The 25258-nt window shown below is 39.8% G+C and overlaps 1 protein-coding gene across 3 annotated transcripts in view; it reads left to right on the top strand.

Annotated features, from left to right (window-relative positions):
* ARGLU1 (arginine and glutamate rich 1) overlaps positions 1–15985 on the top strand; it is a 31139-nt gene extending 15154 nt beyond the window's left edge. For all 3 annotated transcript variants that reach the window (XM_073614471.1, XM_073614469.1, XM_073614470.1), the window contains 2 exons: positions 10577–10660; positions 14538–15985. In XM_073614471.1, coding sequence (XP_073470572.1) covers positions 10577–10660; positions 14538–14702 — 249 coding nt within the window. In that variant the 3' untranslated portion in view covers positions 14703–15985. The remainder of the gene's footprint in view (positions 1–10576; positions 10661–14537) is intronic.
* Positions 15986–25258: the final 9273 nt, after the last annotated feature.

The following is a 25258-nucleotide window of genomic DNA, read 5'->3' as shown; positions in this document are numbered from 1 at the left end:
GTTTCTTGGCTGTCGCTTGGCAACTCGAAGTTTTTAGCTCCATAAATGTTTTATAGATTTAAAGTCTAGAGACTGACTAGACCACTCCATGACTTTAATGTGCTTCTTCTTGAGTCACTCCTTTGTTGCCTTGGCGGTATGTTTTGGGTCATTGTCATGCTGGAAGACCCATTCACAGCCCATTTTCAGTGATCTGGCTGAGGAAAGAAGGTTCTTATCCAAGATTTTACAATACATGGCCCTGTCCATTGGCGACTCAGTGTGGAAAACTCTGCCTTTACCAGAGAAACTGCCCCACAACATAATGTTTTCACCTCCTTGCTTGACTGTAGGGATGGTGTTCTTGGGGTCATAGTCAGCATTTTTCTTCCTCCAAACATGGCGAGTCGAGTTCATGCCAAAGAGCTCAGTTTTGGTCTCATCTGACCACAGCATTTTCTCACAATCTTTCTCTGAATCATTTGGATGTTCATTGGCAAACTTCAGACGGGCCTGTACATGTGCCTTCTTGAGGAGGGGGACCTTGTGGGCGCTGCAGGATTTCAATCTATAGTGACGTATTGTGTTACCAATGGTTTGTTTGGTGACTGTGTTCCCTACTGCCTTGAGATCATTTACAAGTTCATCCCATGTAGTTCTGGGCTGAACCCTCAGTTTTCTCCTGATCATCCTTACCCCATGAGGCAAAATCTTGCATGGAGCTCCAGACCGAGGGCGTGTGATGGTTATTTTGTATTTCTTTCATTTGCAAATAATTGCTCCAACAGTTGTATCCTTCTCACCAAGCTTCTTGCTGATGGTCTTGTAGCCCATTCCAGCCTTGTGCAGGTCTACTATCTTGTCCCTGACGTCCTTTGACAGCTCTTTGGTCTTGCACATGATTGTGAGGTTTGAATGGAAGAAAGAGGTTTTGTGGACGGGTGTCCTTTTTTTTTTTTTTTTTTTTTTTTTTTTTCTATTTTAATACACCTAACGAGTTGTTAGGAGCACCTTTTTTTAAATTGACAGGACTAATCTGTGTACCACATGAGCACATACTGTAGCCAGTCTTTGGAAATTGGAACTATTGTTGGTTGGTAAGGGATCAAATCCTTATTTTACTTACTGAACTGCAACTCAAATTCTAACACTTGATTTTTAGTTGATATTCTGTCTCTATCATTTTTAAAATATACCTATGATAACCATTCTAGACCCTTCAATTCTTTGTGAGTGGGCAAACTTACTAAACCTTCAGGGGATCAAATAATTTTCCCTATTGTAACAGAGCTGTGCTTTGCTTATGTAGGGGAAAGCAACACATTCACTTTAATATCAACCCTTAGCAGCACATGCTTATCGTTTTCTTCATTCCCCTGCTGCTTGGTTCAGCGGTTGAGGACAAAAAAATACTGGGTACATCTGGATAATGGAAGCAAGTGACTTTCTTGCTTTCCTCCCATGTGACAGTGCTGTTATCTGGTGATTGGCTCCTCGGGCAACCTGCGCTACCACACGAGGATGCAGAGAGAGATTCATTAGTCCTATATAAACTTTAGGTCTGGTTTGGGGCTTACATGGGACTTCCTCTCTTTTTATTATCATTATACAGGATTTATATAGCGCCAACAGTTTGCACAGCGCTTTACAACATGAAGGCAGACTGTACAGTTACAATACAATTCAATACAGGAAGTGGAATCGGGGCTCTGCTGGTTAGAGCTTACAATGTAAAAGGGAGGGCCAAATGAAACAAAAGGCAATAACTGTGGGTGATGAGCTGATGGAGAAAGCGGAAGTACAGTTGTTTGGTGGCGACTGGATAGGCTTCTCTGAAGAGAAGAGTTTTCAGGGATCGGGCTAAAAGTGGACAGAGTAGGAGATAGGTGGGCAAATTGGGGTAGGGAGTTTCATGGGTAAGGGGGAGGATAGTAAATATATGCAGCTGTTGTGACTGCTATTGATGTGAACCTGTTGCTTTGTTCTGCAGGCAAGGTAAATGGTTGAGGCCCAAACTGTTTAACACTCACTTTGAGCCAGAGTACTCCATTCATCTATGCAGTCCCAATCTTAATGCTGGTAGTGCTTGACTGTGTGAGCATTACACTTATATTTCTCTATATCCAGTCACCAGCCAAATCTTTAACATAAAGAGTAAAAAAACACACACACAGAAACTGGTGTGAAACACGGCGCTAATACCTAATAGTTTAAAAGAGTGGTGAATGCCGCACGCACTCAGGTTTCTGGTTGATGGTTTTTTTTAGAAAGCGATATCAGAAAAACAGATTAGCTGTAATAAGGTTGTAATAAAAGTTCTGAGCAAGATGTTCAATATAGGGAAAAAATGTTAAGGGGGGTGCGCCCCTTTAAATAAGTCTCTGATATTGATACTGCAGGTGGTGGCGAGGCTGCTTCAGGCACAGGCTGGGGACCTGAGTCCTGTGAAGGATAGAATGGAAGGGGGAAAAAAGTGCCAGTCCAATCCTAGTGAAACATTATTTTAATATAAAGGTATTTAAAAGGGTTTGCAGTAAAAGATGCATTTACATAGTGCTCAATAGGTGGAAACGTGTCACAACCAGCAAGGAACAACACTGCCACTGTACCCACATGCATAAGTGAAGGGATGTATATAAGAATGTGAAATATCAAATCTGTATAGGAAAAATTATTTTAAATAAAAAAAGAATCAATTCATTTTTTTTGTCTGCGGATGTGTGTGCAGTGAAAAAAATCAACCAAAGTTCATCTGCAGATGCATTTGCACGTGTGTGCAATGAGAGAGCCATTGAAAATTATTGGTGATTGATGATGAATTGATAATTAGGAAATTAATGGAAGTAAAAATAGAAAATAAAAAAATATATAAAATTAGAAAGGAGAAAAAAAGGAAGAGAAAATTAAAATAATAATTGAGACAAATTATATGGATTGTTAGGTTGGATAGGACTTGGTGATTAAAAATGTAAATTCATTAGAAACAATACTAAATTCATTATGCAAATTTATGTTATAAGGATAGGGGTATGGTGTATGAAATCTAATAAAAATAGGAGTCTTACAGTGGTTATACATTATATAGTATGTCTCAATAAATAACATCTATAGAAAGGAGAAGCAGCTGAGAGGAAAGGACCAACTTGATCAAATTTTAATGGACAGTATGGGTTGGGGGAGATGTGTGTTTTAAGTTTTTAGGGTCATTTATATTGGATCCCCCAATGTTTAGCAAGAGTCTTCTTAATGGCCCAGTGTCTATTATTATATTTGGTAATGAACATGGTACTGTTATGCATGGAAGGTGAAGCTACTTGGATGTTTTTTCCTTTTTAGCTTTATCCTCAGCATGAGACTCCACAGAATATTTTTCAAGATATTTTTGGAAAGGAAAGTCAATGGCTTCTTTATGATGGCCTTTCTCCAAGTTTTTTTTTTTAAATACCTGACTTTGTGCTTTGTAGTCCTCAATGGAGCTACAAATGCATCTTAAGGTGGCAGAATTGACTGTATGGCATGTTACTAATCCATTTTTTTCTGATAGCTTTACTTATGTAGATAGGAATTACCAGCTATGGGTTTAAAATGAGTCTGTGAGCATATTCTCGAATCTTAATCATGGTATAATTCGAGGTCAAGGAATATGAGCTCGTTAGGATCTCTAACAGATGTAAAGTGAATACTGAATTTGTGTTTATTGCAATGTTAGAGGAACTTTTGGATTAAGTTGGTGTCTCCTTGCCAGATGACGTCATCGATGTATCTACCATAATAGACCAAGTGGCGTGAAAAAGGGTTTTCAGTCCAGATGTTAAGGTCCTCCCAGTATGCCATGAAAAGAATGGCATAACTTGGGGCAAAACTGGCACCAATCGCTGTACTTCTGGTCTGTTCGAATTCAAAATATTCTTGTTCAAATTCAAAATAGTTATGATGTAAAATGAACTCGATAGCTTGGAGGATGAATTTTGCCTGTGTGGGATTCAGGGTTTCCTCTTTACAAAGGAAATAACAGGCAGCCTCCATACCTACATCGTGTGGGATTGAGGTGTAGAGTGAGGTGACATCTAGCGAAACCCAATGATAGTGTCCTAGATGTAGTAGTTCAGAGTATCCAATAGATAGCTGGAATCCTGTATGTAGGCCAGGAGCTGTTGGACGGTGGGTTGTAAAAGGGAATACACATAGTCCGATAAATGGCTGGTGAGGCCATTTATGGCTGCCTTGATCGGTCTACCTGATGGAGGGAGCAGGTCCTTGTGGACTTTCGGTAAATAGTAGAAATACCAAGTTGCAAAAAAATTGGAACACAGAAAAGTCCTTTCACTAGGGTTGAGAACACCTTCTTCATGGGCTGTGTATAACATACAAAAGTTCTCTTGGGAAGATCTGAATAGAATTTTGTCCAAGCTTGGTGTATGTCCTTTGATCAGATAGAAGTTTCTGTGCTTCAATTATATAATCCTCTTTGTTCAGGATGACTGTTCCTCCTCCTTTATCCGCTTGTCGAATAACAATGATTGGATTGTAATTTCCAGAGTGCTTGCTCTTCTTGTTTTGTGAGATTGTATTTTTGCGCACAGATAGACTTTAATTCATTGTAAACCAATGAATAAAATGTTTCCACATAAAGGCCTTTGTCTTGATGGGGAAAAAACTTTTGAGACAGGTCTAAAATTTGTATGGATGACTTTCCTTGGTTCATCTAGGGCCAGATATTCAAGGATGGATGGATCTTCTAGATCTTGACCTGTCCATAGCTCTTGTAGGATGTCCAAGGCATATTTATCCGGGGATCCCAAGTGTTCCTGAGGTCCAATGGTTCCTTGGGGATGAGGACGGATTTCTGTGTGGTGTTACGGTTGTGATAAAACCTGATGATGGCGAGTAAATCTGTTCAGGTCCTTGAATAGGTTGAACAAGTTGGGGGGAACTGAGGGAGCAAAGTTAAGTTCCTTATGTAGTAAGCTTATTTCAGATTCCGTTAGTTGATTAGATGACAGATTAAAAATTTTCTTAGTTGATCGGGAGGAGGGGAGATGTTGTCTGCTTCTTTTTGTTATGTCCTCTGCAACCTTGGATTTTTCTAGCCATCTTTTTTTATTGCCAGTGAGAGGAGGGTAATTTCTGAACCCAACCCCCACGATGAAAGATCTTTAGGGTGAGCTCCTTTTGTAATTATTCATGTAATTTGACTCTTTATGAAGTGTAGGATCCTTGAGGTTTTCATGGTGTGACTTGGGCGAGTCCTGTTGAGGTGGATTGTGCTTGGGTCGTCTTGGTGTATGCTGCTGATGCATTGCAGCGGACAATCTCGGTTGTTGCTGGTGATCTTTCGATCAAAGTGGGCCTCTGAATGTTCGGGGATGAGGGCGAGTGTGATCAGCATGAGAACGATTTGCTTTATTCTTGATTTCTTGGAATGTTGGTTGGTGGAGGGTGAGCTTTTAGTGCGTAAAGAGTCAGATGACATAAATAATTACATTACAAAAGGAGCTCACCCTAAAGATCTTTCATCAAGGGTTTTTTTTTTTTAGGAATGATCTCCCTCTCACAAGCAGTAAAAAGACAGCTAGAAAAATCCAATGAAGTTGCAGAGGAGGTAACAAAAAGCAGCAGACACAACATCTCCCCTCCTCCCGATCTACTATAAAAATCTTTAATCTGTCATCTAATCAACTAACAGAATCTGAAATAAGCTTACTTCATAAGGAACTTAACTTTGCTCCCTCAGTCCCCCCCCCAACTTGTTCAACCTATTCAAGGATCTGAACAGATTTGTTCGCTCCATCTCTATCATCAGGTTTTATCACAACCGTAACTCGTGGAAATCCGTTCTAATCCCCAAGGAAAACCAAGTCAACATTGGACCTCAGGAACACTTGGGATCCCCGGATAAATATGCCTTGGACATCCTACAAGAGCTATGGACAGGACAAGATCTAGAAGATCCATCCATCCTTGAATACCTGGACCTAGATGAACTAAGGAAAGTCGTCAGTACAGGTTTCACACCTGCCTCAAAGATTTTTTTCCCTATCAAGACAAAGGCCCTTATGTGGAAACATTTTATTCATTGGTTTACAATGAATTAAAATCTGTGCGCAAAAAAAACCCTAAACAATCTCGCAAAACAAGAACACCAAGCACTCAGGAAACTGCAATCCAATCCAAACATTGTTATTCGACAAGCTGATAAAGGAGGAGGAACAGTCATCCTGAACAAAGAGGACTATATAATTGAAGCTTAAACTTCTATTGGACATACACCAAGCTTGAACAAAATCTTTTTCAGGTCGTCAGAAGAGAACTTCTTTGTATGATGGACACAGCCCGTGAAGGTGGTGTTCTCAACCCTAGCGAAAGGGCTTTCCTGTGTCCTAATTTTTTTTTGCAACTCAGTATTTATACTATTTACCCAAAGTCCACAAGGCCCCACTCCGTCCACAAGGCCCCACTCCGTCCACAAGGCCGACCAATCATAGCAGCCATAGACAACCTCACCAGCCATTTATCGAACTATGTGGATACTATGAACCACTACATCTGGGACACTGGCTATCATTGGGTTTCGCTAGATGTCACCTCACTCTACATCTCAATCCCACACAATGTAGGTATAGAGGATGCCCATTATTTCCTTTTGTAAAAAGGAAATAATGCCAATTTGCCCCAAGTTATGCCAATCTTTTCATGGCATACTGGGAAGACCTTAACATCTGGGCTGAGAACCCCTTTTCGCGCCATTTGGTCTGTTATGGCAGATACATCAATGACGTCATCTGGCAAGGAGACACCAACTTAATCCAAAAGTTCCTCCAATATTGCAATAACACATTCAGTATTCACTTTACATCTGTTACAGATCCTAACGAGCTCATATTCCTTGACTTCGAATTATACCAAGATCAAGACTCGAATATGCTCACTGACTCATGTTAAACCCACAGCTGGTAATTTCTATCTACATAAGAAAAGCTGCCATCATAAACAATGGATTAGTAACATCCCATACAGTCAATTCTGCCACTTAAAACGCAATTGTAGCTCCATTGAGGACTACAAAGCACAGTCATTCCCTTTTTTTAAAAAAAACATTTGGAGATAGGCCATCATGAAGAAGACATTGACTTTGCTTTCCAAAAATATCTTGAAAAATATATTCAGTGGAGTCTCATCCTGAGGATAAAGCTAAAAAGGAAAACCTTCAAGTAACTTCACCTTCCATGCATAACAGTCCCATGTTCATTACCAAATATAATAATAGTACCTGGGCCATTAAGAAGACTCTTGCTAAACATTGGGGGATCCTATATAATGACCCTAAACCTAAAACATACATCCCTCCACGGCCAAAAACTGGTGTTTAAAAGAGCAAATAATGTGAAAAATCTCATCGCTCCGAGCAAACTTTGCAGAAGACAAAAACCCCTCCTGGATCCTATTCCCAAAATGTTCTCGCTGGTATGTACAAATACCACAAGATAAAATGTCTGACCTGTGCACATGTGACACACGGACAAAAAAACATTCTCAGATCAAAAAGGCAACACCTTTGCCATTAAGGAATTTCTAACATGTTCCAGCAATTTTGTCATCTATCATCACCTGCCCCTGTAAAATGTGCTACCCTGTTTCCCCTTAAATAAGACCTAGTGTGATTGTCGGTGATGGCTGCAATATAGGCCCTACCCCCCAAATAAGCCCTAGTTAAAGTCCTTGTAGGTCTTATTTTCAGGGTAGGGCTTATTTTCGGGAAAACAGGGTAGGGCTTATTTGGGGGGGTAGGGCTTATATTGCAGCCATCACTGATAATCACGCTAGGTCTTATTTTTGGGGAAACGGTATGTAGGTCGTACCATAAGGCCATTTTGCACTGGATTTGGGGAACACAGGAGTCTGAAGAAACTTTACCCAAAATGTAGCATCCCAAGACATTTTTACGGCTCATCACAGTAGAAATCAGGCACTGCTTAAAGTAACAGCCATCCAATCCATTTCCCACTCTTTACCTGATGGGAAAAGATTCAAAAAATTGTGTGTACAGGAGACCTGGATCTTCAAACTCAATAGTCGCTCACCTGAAGGCCTGAACAAAGAACTAGAAGTTAGCACAATGATTTAAATCTCTAGCCCCCACTACATGTTCTTCTCCTCTTCCACCTATCCGCTTCCTTCCCCCCCATCCCACTAGTCCCTCAGTATTATTCTGTACCCTCAACAGCCTTTATTGTTACCACCCCAGCATGTGTGTACAGGTGCTCTCATGCGCACGGATGTGTGTTTGTGGATATGCACCTGTGTATGCTTACATGTTCACGTGCCTTGTGCCCATGATCCAGGGCGTATCTATGATTATTAGTAATTATATTATTCTTTCTTCCTTTTTTACTGTCCATTATAATTCGATTAAGTTGGTCCTTTCCTCACAGCTTTTTCTCCTTTCTATAGATGATAATTTTTATGACATACTATATAACGTATAACCACAGGAAGCCTCCTATTATTCTTCTTTTTAATTTTGATTTTTATTATATTCCATACTTCATACCCTTATCCTTATAACGTACATTTGCATAATTAATTGAGTATCATTTCTAATGAATTTACATTTTAAATTGCCAAGTCCTGTTCAACCTAACAATCCATATCATTTGTCTCAATTTTCATTTTCTCTTCTTTTTCTCTTTCTCTTTCTCATTTCTAATTTAACTTATTTTTTACTTCTATTCATTTCCTAATTTATCAATTCATCATCAATCACCAATAATTTTCAATGGCGCTCTCATTGCGCATTCAAATGCATCTGCAGATAAAAAAAAAAATTGAATAACTTAAAAAAAAAAAAAAATGCATGTGTGTACATAATCATATATTTATGAACACAAATATGAAATTTTCTTACTATTCCCATTAATTTATACAATGTTTTATATGTATGCTCAGCTTGCATTGGCTTGTAGATGTGATTGCTCATCCAGCTGAAGCCGTTCCCACGTGTTAATGCACTCCCTATATAAACCCGATGTCAGCATCAGCTAATGAAGGGGGCATGGCCATGCCTCCGAAATGCGTTCTAATTGGCCCACCATGACGACTAGCGGTTTCCTTGTTACACACCTTGGATCTCCTCCATGCTGAATTACCTGGCTGGCGTCCTCCCAAGCAACCTCAAGGCAACAGTATTACCGCTGTTAGACGGCGCTTGTGGACTACAGATCCCAGGGATTCAAGTGGCAGTGTTATTCCTTGCTGGTTGTGACAAGTTTCTGCCTATTGAGCACTATGTAAGTGCATCTTTTGCTGCAAACCTTTTTAAATACCTTTGTATTAAAATAATGCTGCACTAGGATTGGCCTGGTGCTTCCTTTTTTTTTTTTTTCCCTCTTCCTTACCAGCCAAATCTTTCCCTGTACAGCATCTTTTGTTTTTAAGCTAAGAGGGTTCTATTCTTTCTCTTTTAGTTCTCCTACCCTAATCTACTGGGTTTGAGTAAAATGAAGTCTTAAAACAATAGGCAGTAGCCTGTTATGTGTCTTCTTTTATTCTTTTATGTACCGTTGTTGTTTTGTTTTTTTTTTTTAACCCTAATGTGTACTTGTTTTTGAACAATCTAGAGAAGTTTTAATTTTACATAAACTTAAAGTTTTCTTACTTTGCTCAAATTAATGTTTTTATATTTTTTATTAAATATGAACGTAGCTTTAAAGGTGCACTCCTACAAATATATATCTTTTTTTTTTTTTTAATATAGAGGGCACCCTTTTAATCCTAAAAGTTATCTGCAGTCATACTTGTTACATGCAATTGGTATTAATGTTACATTAAAATTACAGGTGATTTGATTTGATTGTCAAGAGTATGGATTGCACCTTTAAACACTCTAAGAATTGCATCTTACACTTACGTTTTCCCCAAAGCCTCAGAACGGATTGCATTTGACTAACGATAAAATGTTATTTGTTATGACTTGTTTGCCTTAGGAATGATGAATTACATATTTTTGTTTCCTCTTATGATAAACATCTGCATTCCTCAGCTCAGCCTTCCTTGTATGTTTCATAAAATTTGTTGAGCTGCTGATGGCAGGTGTTGGCCAAGCTAACAGTACAAATCATTTTAAAGAGGAAGCTGGCGCGTATGGCAGCTGAGGATCACACTCTGCAGGACACTGGACAAGACAGTAAATATTCAACTTTTAATGCTGATTAAAGGAGTATAGGTAAATAATACGTAGGTATACATTATTGGTGAGAAAAACTATTCCCTTATCTTTATATATTTCTGTTTTTTCCTTTAATTTCATATACACTACCCGGTTTTGTAGTTGTCCTTGTTGATATGTCTGACTGTAATTAAAACAGCTCTGGCAGGGCAGGATAGGGAGGGTTTTTTTGCTGTTTGGATTGGGAGGGTTAGGCTGAACTTAGTGTTAGAAAACTGTATGCTAGTGATGATTGCAGTTTGATGTGTTATTGAAAGTATTTGGTGGCTGTACTGCCGCCCCGTAAGTCCTAAAAGGAATTGAGGAAAATTAGAGGAAGATGAACACTTGAGTCTTGCAGTTTTCTAACATCTCATTATATCCTCCATATAGGAAGAAGAAAGGTCAAAGCGTGAGGAGTTGGAGCGAATACTTGAAGAAAATAACCGTAAAATTGCTGAAGCACAAGCTAAACTGGTAAGGGTTCTGTCTATAAGATTCCTGCATAGCGATTGTTTTGGTGTTGCCGTTTGTTAAAACCTCATGCATAGTATTTTTTTCCATATTCTCTTTGCGATGTATATAAATCAAACTTTACAAATATCTAATGCCTTGGGAATTATCTGTGAATAATACAGTGCTGTATAAATCCAAGGAGCCAGGTAGTCAGTACTCCTAAGAATAACAGCTGGCATCTATTCCCTGACTCGTGGAAACCATCGTTTTGTCCTAAGCTTATGGTTTGTTCTGTTTTTGAATAGATGCTTAGTAGGCTTTGTTTAGGATTCCCACAGACTTGAGACAGCAGACATGCAGGCAAGCATGATCTGTCCTGGCACTCATGTGTTTTGCTGCTGCAAACAGTTTTTTCAGCCACGTTTTCTGGGGTGGTAGGGGTTGCAGTGTTGGCACACGCAGGAACCTTCATCTTTTCATAGAGGAAAAATTAGCGATTGTATAGGATTTATAACCTGACTTTTTTCCACCAGTAAGTTTTAGCTGGTGGTGTCTGCAGGCACCCATAGGCATTGCTCACCTAATCCAGTCGAATACTATTCACATATTTGTAGGCAGTTTTTAGATTTGACAAAACACATACTGAATATTGTTAAAGGCAGGCCATACAAACTTTCCAAATATTGTGCGTTTTATTGAGAAATATTTTGGAAGCATTCTCATTAACTTTAGTTACAAGTGTCTACATGTGTCTACTGGCTATGACACCTGCCAATTGTTGCTTGCTTTGTTCAATGAGGAGCACAGTAACTGGAAACGTGTGTCAAACACAAATCGTTACGAAGACATTTTAGCTGGAGAGCCGCTTTTTCCATGGTTTTTGTGTATGGTTGGAAAATTTTGATTGTAAGTCAGTTCAGGGCAATGGCTGGTTTGAGTCTTGTGTTCTCTGTAAAGATGAGCAGAAGAATATATTGGTGCTAAATTGCATGAAATAATATTTGTGCTAATCAGTTTCAAAATTAAATTTGGTAGACAGTTCAATCTGTTGTGCAGATTAAGTGAGCTATCAAACAGCTAGTGGTAGCTGGTCACAACTTGTTCTGTGATGTTAAAGTTTTATAGCTTTTCCAAGCCACTTATTCAATTCTTATAAGTCACAGAAAGATATCCCCAGCATTCAATTTAATCACCATATGTAGATGTTATTTGTCCAAGAACAAGATGGGAGATGTGAAAGGTAACGCAGCCAATTCAGTCCCATGACATATGCTGGCCATAGACTAGTTGAAAAATCGTTCGAAAAAATCACCCATTTGGACAGTTCGTTCATTTATCGGGCAGCTAATGGGCACAAAGCGTTAATCGGTAGTGAGATTTTTTTGCCAAAACAGGACAAGCTGGCGCTAGTGTGTGAGTATACAGCAGGGATGTGGGACCAGTGATGTCATGACTCTGCCTCCCAAGCTCCGGTCCATAGATGCACCCATGGACCGGATATTTTCAGAGAGCTGTGACCAGGCTAACAGATAAGAATACAAAGGTAATAATACAGCAGTTTGAATTTTTACTTAAACTATCAAATGGTGCATGTATTAGAGAAATTATGTATATGAGGTTTACAACCACTGTTCTGTTGATCCCTAGTAGTTGGTGAAATTATGTTGGTGAAGTTGGTGAAATTATTGATCTGTTCTTTCCTTGCCCTTAGCATGTTGGACTAGCTAAGTTTGTTCTGTGTTCAACCGCTCTTTTTAGGATCTCAGCAGGTAGTTTTGATGCCAAACTGTTTAATTTCATGCGCTTTCTCTCTCAAAGCATCAATGCTGAAATTTCTCACCTGCTCATTTAGCCGTTGTCTTTGAACCCTTTGTAAAAAATCATATTGGCCGTATGACCTTTACTGTGTAACCTAAGCACAGACTGCTATGGATAAGTTCATGATGTCCACATCTGATTTTGAAGCATAGGTAGTTCAATTAATGGAAAAATGGCAATTGCATTAAAGTGATACTAAAGTCTCTTTTTTTTTTTTTTCTACTACTAAGGCCTCATGCACACGAGACGCCAGTGCAAACTCTGCTGAACACATGTTTTTAAAAGCTGAAACCGGCGTTTAGAAACGCCCGTTTTGCCACGTTTGCATGCCGCGTTTAGCCGCGTTTGCGGCTAGAAGCGTCTGCAGAGCAGAAAATAACATTTTGCGACCCAACTTTGGGGCCCCATGTCTCGGGGCCACTTGGTGCTAGAAACCCCAAATTTGGTGTGCTAACACAGTACTAGCACTATAACATATCCAAATTTGGGGTTCCTAGCACTAAGTGGCCCCAAAGTCGGGTTGCAAAATGTCAAGCACTTTTCTGCAGCAGAGAATGACATTTTGTGACCTGACTTTGGGGCCCCATATCTCAGGGCCACTTATTGCTAGGAACCCCAAATTGGATATGTTATAGTGCTAGTCCAACTGTGTTAGCAAATTTGGGGTTCCTAGCTCCAAGTGGCCCCAAATTCAGGTTGTAAAAAACACTTATAAACGCGATGCCGTGTTTGGCGTCTGAAACATGGAAAACTTTTGCGTCTGAACCCATTTTTTTGCTTCTGGAAAAATGAGGTTAAACTCAACTGCCTAAAAACGCCAAAAAACAAGACTGTGTACATGGACACATAGGATAACATTGAATGGGTTCAGGGGCAGTTGAAAAAAGTGTCCAACTGCCTCTGAACGCGAGTTTAACAGCGTCTCGTGTGCATGAGGCCTTACCTGCTCTGTGCAGTTGGTTTTGCACAGATCAGCCTGGATCCTCCTCTTCTCTGTCCCTTTTCAGTGTTCCTTGCCCCTCCTGTTGAGTGCCCCCACAGAAAACAGCTTGCTATGGGGGCACCGGAGCCGAGCCACAGCTCCCTGTGCCCATTCAGACAAAGAGCCGCAGCCTGGTCCCACTCCCTTTCTCTCCTCATGAACTCACTGATTTGACAGCAGCGGTAGCCAATGGCGCAGTGCTGCTGTCTTAGACCAACGAGGAGGGGAGTCCTGGACAGCCGAGTCTCTCGTGCAACCTTGCTGGATTATTTAGATAAGTATTAGGGAGGGCTACTGCACACAGAAGGCTTTTTATTTTAATGCATAGAATTAAACCTTCTGCCTTTACAACCACTTTAAGTGACCTGTTGGCAAAGTGGACATGGCACTGATGTGTGAGTTGGCAGGAGGATCCACTGAGTGCAGCAGGGGTACCAGGAGATTGGAACCTGAAAATGTTGATTTCTGCAAAAACTTCAGACAGCAATTTGTCTTCAATGAAGTAGTGTCGGTGGCGGAAGAGGCAAGGATCGGTTTACTTCTTTATCCTCGCAGCATTTATTGGGACCTCATTTGGTTACAGGGTCACTTGAAACTGATGCTTGCCAAGCCAAACTTTTTAATGTTACTTAAGGCAATGTATATCTAAACAAATGAGTAAGATTTTTTTGGTATGTCTTGCAGGCAAATAACTTTTTATTCATCTGTTAATTACATTTTTTTTTTTTTAAGTTGCACAGTTTATGATATGAAGGTGTATGATTGCTTTTCAAGTATTTTGAAGGTACTATATACCACCAATTGGTTGGAGAACACTCGTATGTCCATCTTGGACATACCTTGTCGGTTTTCCCATCCCACTCCAGCATATAGAGGTTGAAGCCTCTGTCAGGTTTTTAGTGTGGTCTGGGTCTCTATTGAGGAGACAGGGAAAGGACATAATGGGAAAATGTCCACAATGCAGAAATAAAAGTCTGACAGCAATGTCAATAACTCTTTCTCACTCTAAAACTAAAAAAGTAATAACTTCTTGTTTAGCGGGTGTAGGGTTTGTACTTATGAGAGCTTTGATTTAATATTTCACTTCTTCAATCCTAGGCTGAGGAGCAATTGAAAATTGTTGAACAACAAAGAAAAATACATGAGGAGAGAATGAAATTAGAACAAGAGAGACAAAGACAACAAAAAGAGGAGCAAAAAATTATTTTGGGCAAGGGAAAGTCCAGGCCGAAATTATCTTTCTCATTAAAAAGCCCGGATTAAACGGCATGAACTATTTCCACACCAAAACAAGACTGTATGGTAGCTTCATGTTGAAGTGTTTTTTTTTTTTTTTTTTGTTTTTTTTTTTATGTCTGGAATATCAAATATCATTTCTCAAAGGGGCTGTGCTCTAAACTCCGTAACATTATATTTTTTATGTATCATTGTTTTTTTTTCAATTAAATTGAAGTTAAATTCTTATCAGATCATTAGACAGAGTTTATACTGTTATTTCTGTACTAAAGTGGACTATCAGATTTTCTGCAGATTTTTGTCTTTAGATTTACCAAAACCATGTAGTGCAAGGGCCTGCCTGATTGCATACAATTTGAAACTCTTAAGGTTTGACCTCATATGATTTTGGTAAATCTGAAGATAAAAATCTGCAGAAAATCTAATAGTGTGTATGGGGGTCTTAGTATTAGATGCCAGACACTCTGGGATTTTGAAAGTCTCCACAACTGTTCCAGATTATATATAACCTTCTGCGGAGGTCTTTTGGGTGGGATAGAAAATGGTTCTTCACTGTCAGTGCAGTGGTAATCTCTTCAGCATTGTTAATACGTGTTCATTGAAAATGAGCTTGCATGTTTACCAGCACTAGAGAGAAAACCAAAATCGGGTGGCTGCTGACCACAGTTTAATGCCTGTGGTCAGCTTCAGGGCTTGTGTTAGGAGCATTTTGTCGCTGAACCTGGGGATCATCTTGACAACTTCTGCATTTAAATCTTGGTGGTGCTGTGGACACAGCTGAATTTCAGTATTTAGTGTCTGACCACTAAAGAACAGTTTTTCAAGGTGCTTACTGCTCATGTACTGCTTCAATGATCACTAAATGCAGTAGTATCAAATGAACCCTGGTACAGTGGCAAGAAGCTTGAGAGCATTATGCTTCTTTGCTCTTCATGATCTGGTAAGCTTTTAACTAACCCCAGTGACGTCTTTTTTTTTTTTTTTTTTTTTTTTTTTTTTTTTTTTTTTCACTGATAGAATAATATTTGTGATAATTTTTTTATAATAACTAAAGTTTGCACCCATACAACTCCTCAGTATTGTTGGAACATTGTAGTATATTGTAACATCAGTGTCCCCATGATGCTATTCCACTTGCACTTGAAGTCCTGGTACAGGTAAGGATACAAATAGTCAAAATCACCTCAGAGTCTCTCTAGTTCAGTATTGTCCATGCAGAATTGTTTTTAACCTCTTTGATGCAATCTGATCCAATTTTCCACAGTGTAAATACATAAATTTGCTGAATAAAGTCTTAATTGCGTCATGTATGTTGTGAATATTTTATTTGCTTTGCATTTTTAGTTATGGTGTTTCAATACGAAATAGTTTTGATGTGATAACATTGTCAGCAAAGGTTGGTATCAGATTGAGAACTTTAGGTTTATGCAGCTGGCCCTTGATGACGTATGCATGCTATGCCCATGGCTGCTGTGTGTTCCTAATCCAGCCACCTTTGGTAGAAAGGATAACTCCTTCTCACCTAGGCGAGAATGGTAGGGGGAGGGGGTTGTGGTGAGCTATTCTGTGGATTGGGTTATGGTGAACTGTTCCGTTCCATTGGTATGGAATTTAAAAGTTAAGGCTTTGTTACAAAGCTAGAGGAAGAGTGACCGAACTATAGCGTGCTCACAGCCCATTCAGACTACAAGTATGTCCGGCACAGTGACACTGCTTGTAGTTTTTTCATTCACAGATCTCTGTGAATGATTGACGTGGCTCTATGAGCAGAGCTGCACTTTTTTTAAAAAAATGACAATGGGTGTGGGGAGACGATCCTCTGCTTGCTGTCACAGGAAGGGAATCTCTAGCGACAGGAGGCGGGTATTTAGGAACATGCTATATGTTACACCCTAAAGATGGGTTTAATATGCTCCTAAAGGTGAACTTATCCTTTAACTGGGAAGGAAGCATAACTAGGAGATGGTGGAGGAAAAGGGTTGGGAGGCAGGGCGTTGACTACACTATGGAGTGTTACTGAGTATTGAAAGAAGAAAGTGATGTTAAGTGGTATGCGGGGGTATTCCAAGGGGGGGTGTGTGTGTGTGTGTGTGTGTGTGTGTGTGTGTGTGTGTGTGTGTGTGTGTGTGTGTGTGTGTGTCTTTGTGTGTTGGTATGAGCATGGAGCTAAAAGACTGGAGTAGTGGGGGAGATATGGTGGAGTGATGAAAGTCGTTAATGGGTAATATTGGGGTGGGGGCGGGGCACAGGGGTGGGGAGGTGCCAAGGAACTCCAATGAAAGTTTAGAGGTTCTGCACACAAGGAGTTATTCAGAGTCTTCACATGCTCATGTGTAATCTGTATTCCTCTGTATTGGTCTGCCAAGTAAAATCAAGTGGTGCGGAACCTTTCATTAATTCCTTTGATGGAATTGATGAGATCTTCCATGTGTTCAATCTCATTTATTCTTTAAAGCCATGTTGTATGGTCAGTGATGTAGGTTGTTTGCATAATGCAGGAATGCAGACTCTAGCTTCATTTACCAGACATATTTTAACTCTCACTTGTAGGTTTTCATGGGGAAAGAGCTGTGATGTAGCAAGAAAATGGCAGGCTTTTCAGGGATGGTGAAGTCAGTAAATTTTGTCATGGTGTGTACCCGATCCCAGAAATGTCAGCTTATGGCACAACCAGAATTTGTAACATGTTGATGGGGCATGTACAGGCACTGCCAGTAATGGTTGAGTGAGTTTGGAAAGATTGTATGCTGGGCATAAGGAGCCCTGTGCTATCTTGTAACTAACCTGAAACTCAATTCCTGGTATTTGATGTTTTATATAAGGAAAGCGTAAGTAGATTAGGCCTCTCATCTGGCGAGGAAAGGTAGGTTTAGTACCCTTTTCCCTAGGAAGGAGAGTTGGAAGTTGAAGCAGTTGCATATTGCTGGCAAATCGGGTTCATTACACGTGTTGAAAGGGAGAAATGGGTTGGTCAGACGTTCTAGCAACAGGTAGATGAAAGAATCCATTGAAGTGTCTAAGGAATGGCAATGAAGAGCATGTTGTAAAGTGTTTCTCTGTTTTGCCCATGTCTCAAAAATTGTTGAAGGGCATGGTTGTGAATTCCAGGGGGAACACAGGATTCCCAATTATTGGGAGCAGTGAAGGAGGGTTATGCGGAGAGGCCTTTTGAAGTGAAAACTCACTGGGCCATGCTCAGGTGGGGACCATTGATGAGTGGAGTGTTAAAACTGAAAGGATAGGATTATGACACCAGGGAAGTATGAAAGGGGGTGAACATGTGCTTCATAGGTACCCATAGTTTAGGAAATACCATGTCTACACCAATCAATGTGAATAACGTGTACTGCAGAACTTGTTACAACAGGATTGTATAGATCTAAAACGAGGACTGTGGAAATTTTGTGTGTATGTATGTGTGTGTGTGTATATGTGTGTGTGTGTGTGTGTGTGTGTGTGTATATATATATATATATATATATATATATATATATATATATATATATATATATATATATATATATAATTTGTAAAGGAGGTTTTGGTGGAATATATTATTTTAGTATATTGCATCTACTGGCCCACTAGAAGGTACTTTGTAGATTTGTATGTGTTTGTTTTTTTGTTTTTTTTTTGTTTTTTTATTATAGTAGAGGAGGATGATTACTTAGTGACACTAAACTCTGATTAAAAAAAAAAAAAAACTTCTTTGCTAACTTAAAGTACCTGCTATTGCTCTTGGCCTCTCCATAGTTCAAGCTCCATGGCCCCACTGTATGTAGAAAGGTAGTCATCCCCAGAAGTCAGGGGTAGGCAACCTTTTTCAGAGTTTGAGATCTACCTGGACAACATGGAGGAAATTAAAGATTCCCGGGTAAAGGGGGAACGCCCTTTAAAAAAAAAAAAAAATATTGAGCCCCCAATAAAAACACAGCATAGTGTCCTGTGCTCACCCCACCCACAGTGTCATCTGCTCCCCTTCACATTATCCCCCCCCCCCCCAATTCAGCAGTGTCTTCTTCCTCCACATACCAGTGTCCTGCCTCCCTTCACATATCCCTCCACTGTAGTGTCCCTTTACAAACCCTCGCTCCCTCCATGCAGTGTCCTCTGCCTCCCCCAAACCAGTGTCCTCTATCCCCTTCACACCCTTTCCCCCCCCTCACTGTAGTTTCCTCTGTCAGCCATGGGTTGCCGGAAAGAAAATCGCTAGATTTTAGAATCCCTCCCATGGAGACATTGTGTTCTCCCGGCGCTAGCAATAATCACATGTAAAATCCGACAGGCTGGTTGTACCCAAGGATCGATCGAACTTGGGTACATTCAGCCTGTCCATATGTGGTTCGAATCTCGTCCGGTCCCTGCTGAACTTGCCGAGATTCAAACCATCTATGGCCGGCCTTAGGAGCAAAATGACCTGCCGTTGTGATTTAACAGAGCCCACAAGTGTGGAATATCTAAGGGCAGTCCCTTCAATATACACTAGTCTGTGCTTTCAAAAGAGTTACTAATTGTGAGTACCACATATCTGTTTTACTTAGACGTCAGCAGAGATGTTTGTGTCAAAATATAATTTAAAGTAAGGTTAAAATTTGGTATAGCATCTGGTGCCATGCAAGAGTGTCTAAATGAGGCACCAGGGTCCAAGTTAAGGGTTACCGATGCTAATGAGTGTTATGGGAACATGGTCAGAAAGGGGGATGTTGACTGTCTGTGTGGGTGACACGTGGAAGGTGGCTATGATGGACTAGAAAGTAGTCAATATGTGTTGAAGAGTAGACTGTATAGTCTGAGTAAACCATCCTGGAAGTCGAGCATAGCGAGGATCCGTTCCAGAAATAGAATTTGGTTTTGATTAGGAAAGTAGACAATGGTCACCTTATGGGTGCTGCAAGACAAATGGAATGGCGCACGAGAGGGTACACGAAACACACTGATAACACAACTAAAAGTCTATAAAGTCCAGGAAGTATCCGTATGCAGCATTAGTGGCAGCTCCCTAGAGAGCAAAGCAGTCTCTGGAAGAACAATGGGAGAAAAACAAGGTGCGCCAAAAACTAAGTGCAGCAGGAGAGGCAATGGATGGTATATTTCATTAAATTCAGCCAAATGGCTACCCACACTTTTTTTTTTTTTAAAGATCAATAGGCATAGCACAATATAATACTGTAGTCACTCAGCGGGTCCCCGGTGGATGGTGGTGTGTAGATGTTAACACGAGAGGAGAGGAACAACCAGCCGGATATCCGTCTTGTCGTCTCGGAACTAGCATGGAACATACTCGGAGTCGCATCGCAAGTCTTCCCCCATCTCCTGCTGCACCTTGTTTTTCTCCCACCTTATGGATACTGAATGTCCCTTTAACAAATAGGACTGTTGTGAATATATTAAGGTATTTATATTGGTATGAGCAACCTGTTCCCTTCATCCATTATTTTACAAAGCACAAACTGAGTGCAGTTTTTATACCAAGCTTGCTATTTTGTGAATGTTCGTTTATGCTGACTGAGTACCATGCTACAGCTGCAGTATCATGTTTAAACAGCTGGTTGGCTTAACTGCCGTAGACAAATGCCTGAATACCTAACGCCTTCTAATTATAACATAAAAATACATGCAGTAGCAATCAAGTAAATTCATCATCTTCAATAGAAATTGCGATTTTGAGCCTAACAAATGTTCTGGAAATGGAGCACAGACTTTGCAGCAGCTATAAAATGCAGATCCCATCAATGCAAATGTCCACCAATTATATTTTCTTTATAATACAGAAGTACATGTGTTTTTGTTCATGTAGAAACCTTTAGATTGTGTCCTTGTTTTCATTTCTGCAGAAGAGATTTATTTTAAGTGTTCTTGCTCTGAAAGCTTGTAAAATAAACGTACATTTTGGAGGGGGTGGGGGTGCTCGGAAGGTGTACAATTTTTGGTTATAGTAATCTGTAAGCTTACACCACTTCATTTGGTAAGGAAAGCATGGTTTATTTTAAAAAGGTGTGGGCCTGTGAATGAAATGAAAACCTAGATGAAATGTGCAGCAAAGGTGCATTGCAGCATTCTTAGCTTTGTATTAAGTGACTCTGCAGACATTTGGATCCATTACTAAAAGCAGTTCTGCCCTCACTGGATTATTTCCCCCTAAAATTCTCAAAGTACATAAGGGCATATTCGGTAAGGCAGTGACCCATAGTAAGAAATCAGGTTTAGTACTGCTGGGATTCAAGCAATGAAAGCTGAATTTGGAATGCTGTGGCTAATTGAACCTTGGGCTTTTCTCTTTTCCTAGACCTGCATTCATACGCATTCATTCATTCGTCTGCTTTTTTATTTGTTTTGGATTATAAAATGCAGTCCAGTGCAACTTTTTCTTTTTAAAGTTTCAGAGAATTCATCAGGTGCAGCCAAACCTTTACTGGATAATGTTAGTATTCAGATTTGGTAATGGGAATGGTAATACTATTCCCTAGCACATTTAGAGAAAACACAAGTTATTTGTTCCTTTTTTAACACCATGGGTATTGGGTGAACAGTGAAATTGTTTTACTTCAAAATATAGTGAATCTAGGAAAGAATTGGCAACACATTGCTTTTTCAGCATTGTAATTTCCCTTCCAGTTATGATCAGCCAGCTATTTAATGGGCAGCTTGGCACATAGTGTAGTATCGGCTGCAATAGGAAAATTATAAATTTTACATGTGTACTGCTTAGTTCAGTATTGAATACTGTACATGCTCAGATTTTTAATTGTATATTACCATGCTGCTTAGTAACCTATTTCACACAAAAACTTAAAGGGGTTGTAAACCCTTTTTTTTTTTTTTTTTTTTTTTTTTTCTTTAAAACAAACCTGTCATACTTGCCTCCACTGTGCAGTTCGTTTTGCGTACAGTGGCCCCGGTCCCCCTCTTCTGGGGTCCCTCAGCAGCGCTGGAGGTTCCTCCCCATGTCAAGTGTCCATGTTGGAGAAGCGCTCTCCTTGGTGGACACCTGTGCAGGCATGCTCCTGAGTCCCCGCATCCATGTCCATTCACACAGGATGTAGGACTCTGGCCTGGCGCCACATCATTGGATTTTATTGACAGCAGTGGGAGCCAATGGCTGCGCTGCTATCAATCTATCCAATCAGGACATGAGACCACCAGGTAGAGCTGGTGTGCTCATTCCGGGCCGGAGAAAGATCGAGGTCAGGTAAATAAAAGGGGGGCTGCAGCCCCACAGAAGGTTTTTCACCTTAAGGCATAAGCGTGAAAAACCATGAGGGTTTACAACCCCTTTAAAGTGTAACTAAAGACAAAACTTTTTTTAGTTTTTGGATAATGTAGAGAAGGATTAGAACACCTGTCAGTTTTTATTGCTGTCTCCTGCTGCAGAAATTCACCCTATTTGTCCAGTTTACTGTTTTCATTGAAAATAAAAGAAAATTGCAAATTTTGGGTTGATACCAGAACAGTAATAGAGGGTAAATCTTCCGATGGGGGACAGTAGTTCTGGTAACATCCTGAGATTCCCTCACTTTGGAGGGATTTCCTCTCACTTTCTGTTTTAGCTATGGGACAAGATGGTAAAGGATATCTCCCCTATAGGACACGGCACAAATAGGAAAACTGGACCTCTTACTCTATCCAAAATTAATAAAGTTTTACCTTGTGTTCTTCAAGCATCTCATTGAGCATTATTAGCTATCCATGCATTATACAATTATCATATTCAATTTCCTTTAAATATACCTTCAACTACATAGTGCAAGGGCCTGCCTGATTGAATACAAATAATACAAATTGAAAGTGTTTAGGTTTGCGCTCATATTATACTGTATGGTTTTGGTAAAGCTAAAGGAATAAATGCACAAGAAATTGTATAATTTATGGCCAGCCTAATGGTCATAGGGGGTTATTTACAAAAGGCAAATCCACTTGGAAGTGCAGTCACTGTAAATCTGAGGGGGACATGCAAGGAAAATAAAAAACATAATTTTAGCTTGCACGTGATTGGGTGATAAAATCAGCAGAGCTTCCCCTCATTTCAGATCTTCCCCTCAGATCTACGGTGAGTGCACTTCCAAGTGCACTTGTAGTGCAAAGTGGAGTTGCCTTTCGTAAATAACACCAATATTCCCTTGTCTCTTGCAATATGGAGGGTTTGTGCAGTAACATTTGCCACACCGATAAATAACATTTTCTCCTTTTGGTATCTCAGATGTAAAGATCTTTTGCTACCTAAAGCTTCAATAAAAAGTTCTTACAAATGAAAACACTTGTTTTTTCCCTGTACATTTACTTAGTGCACAGCCCATAGAACCATTGACTGATTTTGAAATCTTTGATGCACTAAGTAGTACTATCCACTTAAACCATTTTCAATTACTTCAATTAAATAATTGTCTTAACTCCTTCACTGATATTTATTGCATCATCAAGGTTGCTGTGAATAGTAGTTGGGTTTGCTTTGCTGTGAATAATATTTGTGGGCATTAGTTTTTAAGCCTACTTAACCTTAGGTGGATGTCATATGATGCGTCCCAAGGCCAGCTTCACACTGAGGTGGTTTTCAGGCGCTTTAGCGCTAGAAATAGCCTCTCAATAACGCCTGAAAACTGCCTCCCATTCATTTTAGTGTGACTTTTCACACTGGAGCGGTGCGATTGTGGGAAATTCTGAAACATCCTGTAAGCAGCATCTTTGGGGCGGTTTGGGAGAGCTGTATACAGCGCTCCTAAAACACCCTGCCCATTGAAATGAATGGGCAATGCTTCCAAAGCGCCGCAACATGGTAAGCGCCTCGCTAGCAGCCGAAAAAGCGCCACTTAAACAGCGCTAAAGCTCCACTAAAATATGCACCGCTTTCAGTGTGAAGCTGGCCTTAGGTTGAAGTGGAGATTATCGTGCGATTAAGGAGCTGGAGAATGAATCGGCCAGCAGCTGCTTACTGTAGACCAGATGGTCCCCGGATATTCTGCAATATTTACATTTTTGGTAAACTCAATGAATGCAAGCTGAAATAACATGCACTGCATTGATGCATTCACACAATGTCACAGTAACCATGAGATAAACCAAAGTTCAGGAATATTCCTTTTCCATTGTTTTGCCAATCTATGTACACTTCAAACTGTATGAGTGAGTCGGTTCTGATGTTGCTGTGTTAACCTGACAGCTTAATACTAAATAGGAAACCTTAATTTTGTTTGCAAATACTAAAGATTCCAACTACCAGCAAGAATAAGTCCTTACATTTAAAGAGCACCTGTCATTTCAGATCCATCATGGCGGCGCCTGTTACCAGGCATCCACTCACCTGCTGCCGCATCACCAGCCGTTCCATTAAAGTGAATAGGATTGTCGGTGTGTCAACAGCAGGTCAAAGGAGGAGCTGCTGCAGGACAGAGATGGCAGTTGCTCTTTAAAAATTATGATTCAAGTCGAGTTGATTTAAATCAAGCCTTTTTACTTGTGATTTAAATCAAATCCACCCTGGTAACTCGTAAAAAAACTTTTAAGTGTACCCTATGGAGATTTTTTAAGTACCAGAGTTTGGCGCCATTCCACGAGTGCGCAATTTTAAAGCGTGACATGTTAGGTATCTATTTACTCAGCGTAACATCATCTTTTACACAAAAAAATTGGGCTAACTTTAGTGTTTTGTATTTTTTAATTCATGAAAGTGTTTTTTTTTCCCAAAAAATTGCTGCACAAATACTGTGAGACCAAAAATTGCAACGACTGCCATTTTATTCCCTAGGGTCTCTGCTAAATATATATATATATATATATATATATATATATATATATATATATATATATATATAATGTTTGGGGGTTCTGAGTAATTTTCCAGCAAAAAAAAAAAAAAAAAAGATATTTACATGTAGGAGAGGAGTGCCAGACTAGGCCTGGGCTGGAAATGGTTAAATTGAAAGGTATATGCATGCCTCACTTCCATCACAAATCTGTCAAAGGGATTTATTCCCTTTTTTTAGGATAGTGAGATGAGTCATGCAAATCATTCTTTGTATGCATCTTACATTCAGAACTTCTGGTTTATACAGTTGAATATTATAAATAAGATTATTCTAAACTGCATACAGTTGTTTCAGGCTTATTGGCCACCATCAATGCATTACATAGAAACAATGGTTTCTATGGAGTAGGACTTGGGAAGTCAACTGAACCAATGCAAAGCACAGTGGAGCCCTCCCAGAAGAGAAGGTATCTATAGGTTTTGCTTCATTAAAGGAAAAAAAAAACGAATTCACTCTGGTTCAGTCTAGGGATTGTTGATTCCTCATAAACTTGTCTGGATATGTTTTACCTATTAGCCAAAGAAAAAAACCCTAATAAGAGGATTTTTATTGGACAGTCCAAGACAGATGGATACAATTTTAGTCCCAAAATTTGGTAAATCAGGCCCTTGGTAACAAAGTTAAAGTGGCTTCAGAAAAGAGTTCTCTGGCTAATAGGAAACAGTGGCAACGTTGTGGTGCTTCATGTTGGGCAACGTTTAAAATGACTAACTTGGGTGGAACTACAATGCATCTGAGCACCACAAGCTGAAAATGCTACTTAATTAATTTTTAGTATTCAAA

The sequence above is a fragment of the Aquarana catesbeiana genome, linkage group LG02, assembly GCF_042186555.1.
Source record: "Aquarana catesbeiana isolate 2022-GZ linkage group LG02, ASM4218655v1, whole genome shotgun sequence".
Classification (NCBI taxonomy): domain Eukaryota; kingdom Metazoa; phylum Chordata; class Amphibia; order Anura; family Ranidae; genus Aquarana; species Aquarana catesbeiana.
Note: the sequence above shows the minus strand (reverse complement) of the source record. Positions and strands in the feature narration are given on the sequence as shown.